This window comes from Hippocampus guttulatus, chromosome 7, assembly GCF_054856545.1.
Source record: "Hippocampus guttulatus isolate MCC_2025c chromosome 7, RoL_Hgut_1.0, whole genome shotgun sequence".
NCBI lineage: Eukaryota > Metazoa > Chordata > Actinopteri > Syngnathiformes > Syngnathidae > Hippocampus > Hippocampus guttulatus.
This window is the reverse complement of record NC_141267.1, coordinates 18,835,413-18,840,694: the sequence shown is the minus strand read 5'-3', so window position 1 is coordinate 18,840,694 and position 5,282 is coordinate 18,835,413. Positions and strand designations below refer to the sequence as shown.

At 43.1% G+C, this 5,282-nt stretch overlaps 1 protein-coding gene across 1 annotated transcript; it reads left to right on the top strand.

Moving 5' to 3' along the window:
- The first annotated feature begins 188 nt into the window (after positions 1–188).
- On the top strand, positions 189–5,162 carry tmem165 (transmembrane protein 165). The gene is made up of 6 exons (XM_086116534.1): positions 189–546; positions 1,206–1,431; positions 1,703–1,878; positions 2,992–3,180; positions 4,266–4,371; positions 4,508–5,162. Exons 1-6 carry the CDS (start codon positions 400–402, stop codon positions 4,582–4,584), a joined length of 921 nt encoding a protein of 306 aa, XP_085972660.1. The 5' UTR covers positions 189–399; the 3' UTR covers positions 4,585–5,162.
- The last annotated feature ends 120 nt before the right edge of the window (positions 5,163–5,282 follow it).

The window sequence follows — 5,282 nt, the reverse complement described above, 5'->3', positions numbered from 1 at the left end:
TCCTGCCCTTGTTTTTGGGATACCTAATGAAGTGTCCCTCGCCGATTTATTTTAAAACTTCCAAACAAGCGGACAATGCAGTGCAAGGCTTTTCATTTCCTTGTTTTTCGGTTGGCGCTTGTGATCATCCAATCAGTGAGCGGTCACCCTAGTTAGAACCGCCTCTTGTTCGCGTCACATTTAGACTGACCAATCACAGGGGCCGCCTGTCTACCATGCGACAGTAAGAAGAGAACAACTTCCTCCGGAGTCCGTCGTGTTGTGGCATCGACTAAAATGACGGCTTAAAGATGAAGTTGCTTTTTTTGGCTGCGACCCTTGGACTGTAGGTATTCCCCACAGGGTTGAAGAGACGCGAGCGGGCGGTAAAGGAGCCATAAAACAAAAATACGATCAAGAATGCCTCTCGGGGTCTGCGGTGGGGATGGACGGGCAGCTGGGAGCTTCTTTCTCCTGCTCGCCGTGTCGCTCTTCTTCGTGGTGTTGGTCGGAGTCGAAGCTCTTCCCGAGGAAGCTAACCCCGTCAAGGACCAAGTTTCCATCGAGGTAACTTATTAACACAAATAATTATTTAACTATGGTGAAGAAACATGTTTTAAGCGACGTTTCTAGCGTTAGCGTCCCAGCGTAGCTGCTACATGCTAACTGAGACGTGTCATAGGGGGCTCGGTTAGCTAGCCATAACATGTAGAGTAGTTTTCATTCGACAATAAGTCGCACTTCATAAATATATATATTTTAGTTTAAAAAACGAATTGCATTTAATGTTGATATACGAGCCAGTTCCATGCAATTATTTTCCCCACACACCCGTCGAAAGTAATGCAATTCACTGCAGTAATCCTTGGCTAATTCGACAAAAAGAATCACCATTAGCAGTTTTTGTGCTCTTTCTGAAACGCCCTTTGTTACAGTCAAAGCCCTCTTTAAATAGTTAAGTGGTACAGTAATTACCGAGTACAATTGTATTTGGAAATGATCCTTTGACAATAAAGTTGTACAGTACTTGACTTCGTTATATTCTAAAATGCTTCTCCATTTGCTGTTTTGTACTGAAGACAGGGCTTCTCAATCATTTTTGCTACACACTCGAAGTATAAAATATTTCATGCTCCGCAACTCTCACACATCCCCAGTGTATTTCTTTGGAATCACCTCAGCCATTTATTTGTGAGGTTATTTTTCACACTGATAATTCTTTACAGAGAAAAACCAGTGTCCCTCCATTGGTGCCGGTGGTGAAAGAGGATGAGCCCAGCAAAGGGGACCTCGGATTCATCCATGCTTTCGTTGCCTCCATTTCCGTCATCATCGTGTCCGAGCTGGGTGACAAGACCTTCTTCATCGCCGCCATTATGGCCATGCGGTACAACCGGCTCACCGTGCTGGCTGGCGCCATGCTGGCTCTGGGGCTTATGACATGCTTGTCTGGTGAGTTATGTTGCAGAATTTCTAAACGGGGGTGTCACGCTCATTTTCAGTGAGGGCCACTTTGTAGTTTGCCTCGGGGGGTTGTGATAAGTATACACAGTGAACCATAACCGGCGAGCATCAACATCAGACATTATAGCATGTACACAAACATTCACCTATGTTACATAAAAGATTGTATTGAGTAGTTACATTATTTAACTCCATGTTGTGGCAGAGTAAACTCTATACGGCAAACTAATTTCTTCCTCTTGTCCTTCACCCGCCACAGTGCTGTTCGGCTACGCCACCACCATCATCCCCAGAATCTACACCTACTATGTGTCCACCGGCCTCTTTGCTATTTTTGGTGTGCGCATGCTGCGCGAGGGCCTCAAAATGAGTCCCGATGAGGGCCAGGAGGAGCTGGAGGAGGTGCAGGCTGAGATTAAGAAGAAGGACGAAGAGGTGAGGAGTCCAAAGGCTGGGGTCTTACTTTCAATTTATTTAGCTTTTTATAACCCAGTGTCATGTAATTTTATTTTATTTTTTACATTTTAACAGTCTGAGGTGATAATCCAGACCCCAAAAAAGATGCATGTCAGAGCTCGGTGTGGTGCCGTCTTCCCTTCCCACATTGTCGTGTGCTTGATTTTGGCCAAGTGGGCAGGTGGTCCAGCAGATATAGCTGTGTTGGAACTAAGTGAATCTTTGTGACTGTTGGCATTCATTTTGTAGTGCACATTACCGCCAACTATGAAACTAGAATGGAATTTCATCATCTGGCATGGTCGTGTTAGTAATTAGTGAGCAAGATTAGGCAAAAACTACACAAACAGTTTAAATTGAACTTTGGTGCAGAGCTTTCTCCAGGAAGTTCCTCAACTGACTTTGCCATAGGTCCTGTTCACCAGGAGGCGGCTAGACGCAGGCAAAACACTGCTTTTGTCCAAAGGACTTCCTTTTTGCAAAAGCAGTGCTCAACTTACCTCAACAGTTTTTCAGCATCAAGATAGCGACAAAGAAATAATTTTATCTCAACGAAGCTTCTCCGTTCACTTTGGTATAGTTCCGTGGCAACAAAGCACTACTTCTGTCAAAATGAAGCTCTTCAACTCACTTGAACATAGTTCCTTGGCCGCAAGATGGTGAAAAAGCAATGCTTTTATCTAAATGCATGACCTCAACTCACACCGATATAATCCCTCGGCACCAAGATGGTGACAAAGCACTTTTCTCTAAATGAAGCTTCTCAACTCACTTCATCATAGTTCCTTGGCATCAAAATGACAGGAGACTGCTGCTAATTTTCCCCCCCAAAATGACACTCCTCACCCCGTTTCAACAAAGTTCCATGGCACCAAGCTGACGAAGGTGGCAAATCACTACTCTTCTCGGTGAAGTTTCTCAACTCACGTCAATATAGTTGGCACAAAGATACCAAAGAGCTTCAGCCCAAGCACAAAAACAATGAATTGTGAGTTGTTCAGCAAATAATGGAGGATAGATTCGGCCCAAAAATGCAAATAGGTGAATCTGCGAATAAGCGGGATAACAACTCTCTCTTTGTTTCTTGCTCAGCTGCAACGGTCCAAAATGGCCAATGGCGTGCCGGATGTTGAGGCGGGGTCCGGCTCGACTTTGCCGCCGTCATCGTCCAGGTGGCACAGCATCATCTCGCCCATCTTCGTCCAGGCGCTCACCCTCACCTTCCTCGCAGAGTGGGGCGACCGCTCCCAGCTCACCACCATCATCCTGGCTGCCCGCGAGGTTCGGCATGTAACACAGCACAACTTTTTGTCATGGCTCTTCTACAAATAGTTGGGTCTTTGGAGGTGCCAAGTCTAAAATGTGCGTTGCGATAATATATTCTATGCGTGCTCACTTATTCCGATGAATATTGGGTTGTCGGAATAAGAATTAAGCAGATCTCTGTGATCTGTTTTTATCTTTTAACACTTCACTACACCCTCACTCACAGTTAATAATGAAACCATTGAAAAAGTGTCTTCATAGAAACATCAGGGCTTCGCAATTGACCATAAACTCACGTTTCAACGGAATACATTTCCTCGAAATGCCAACAGCGTCTCTTCGTCCTCCGTAAGTTCTGCACAAGCTTGAGGTTCACCAATTCATCCTCACTGCCTTCTTTGAATGTTTTATTCATTCCTGGTTTGGATCACTTACTCTCAGCAATCGAAACTAGCTGAATAAAATCATTGATATGATATAATACACATAACATACAAACACAGACAGTCGTGCAATCTTAACCCTCATACGCATTGTTGTTTGAAGCAAAAGAGGATAGAATCAAATTGTCCTTTCACCAGTGGATCAGAGACATGCTCAAAATTTGCACACGTCCGCTACAAGCTAAATTTCAAAGTAAACAAGAAGCTGTATTGACGAAAAAAAAAGAGATTGGTTCGCTTCTCCATTCAAATATACAACTACAAAACAATAACAATTCAAAGGCAAAGTACAACATTAAAAGGTAAATACATTTCATACGTAAAAAAATATATATATTTTAAGACATTTAAAACCAAAGCAGAGACAGAAAAAGTAGTTAAAGTTACTAAAAGACTCTACAATGCAAGCACATGATTTTGGAAAAAAAAATCAAGAAATGCTCTTAAATCATAAGTATGGTGGGGAAATAATTTTAAATCGGTATTTAAAAGTAGCTTCAGTTCCGTTTTAAATTTGCTTGTAGCATAACACCAAAATGCTGATGCACCATGTTTGCTTTGAACTCTATCGTGATGAAATCGTGTCACAGATGTGTTGACACGAGGAAAAAAGAGGCACTGCGTCATGTCTCTGTCTCCTTTTCAAACCCAACACAGGATCCATTTGGCGTGGCTGTGGGTGGCACGCTGGGACACTGCTTGTGTACGGGCCTGGCTGTGATCGGCGGGCGGATGATTGCCCAGAAAATCTCCGTCAGAACAGGTTAGTCCACTTTAGGGGGGGAAATGAATTGAATTCAAATACAATGGCAGCAGGGTGGCCCAGTGATTAAGCATGTCGTCCTCACGCTTGTGAGGTTCAGGGTTTGAATCTCACTGCTCTTAGTCTCATTTTTCAGTCACAATCATCGGTGGGATCGTCTTTCTGGCGTTTGCCTTTTCCGCCCTCTTCATCAAGCCCGACGCTGGACTGTGAGAGCGCCACTAAAGGACTCTTTTTGAGTGTACATTACTCTTATCTGGTAGTCGCTGTAGAGAGATTGTACTGTGTTGACTGCGTGTCAGAAATCCCGGAGTCTCCTCTGCTGCGCCCATCTAGGTCCGAGTTATTCCGGGAGTTGTCCGAAGAAAACGGACGTTACTGAACTTGAAGACAAGCATTTGATTCCTCGCAGCTTTTTTTTGGTGTTGATTTTTTTTTCTTTTTTATGTGTACTCAACATGCAGCATGTCAGTAGCTTCTGTGGCGATCTTTTAATTCAGGAATACTTGTAATCAATTTCCTTTATTGATTTGCCTTTTTTTTTCCTGCTGTAATGGGGCACAAATCCTTTATGGTCGCTGTCACTCCACAATGTTTTTTCGTCCACATTCTATTTATTTAGTTTCATGTTCTTTTAGGGAGGCGTTGAGGAAGCGGTGGCCAGGAAATATTTTTGTAAATGTATGACGAGTCAGCTGTGAAATGTGTAAAATGCCGCAGTAACTGAATCATTTGATCGAATGCCTTTTAAAGTTTAATTGCTCAATAAAAAAATGTTTTCCTGTGCTGCATGAGATGGTTAATTTTTGCCCTGACAAAGTCATCCCAACTCAAAATTATGTAGAAATTGTCATGTTATGAATGGTGATGATATTGTAAAATGCAAACAGAATGATTTCAAATAGGGAATG

Excerpts from the sequence above, each read along its gene's own strand:
- tmem165 (XM_086116534.1), top strand. The coding sequence starts at position 400 with ATGCCTCTCGGGGTCTGCGGTGGGGATGGACGGGCAGCTGGGAGCTTC. Across the intron at positions 1,879-2,991 it reads TTAAGAAGAAGGACGAAGAG|CTGCAACGGTCCAAAATGGC; the intron begins GTGAGGAGTCCA and ends TTTCTTGCTCAG. Across the intron at positions 4,372-4,507 it reads GAAAATCTCCGTCAGAACAG|TCACAATCATCGGTGGGATC; the intron begins GTTAGTCCACTT and ends CTCATTTTTCAG.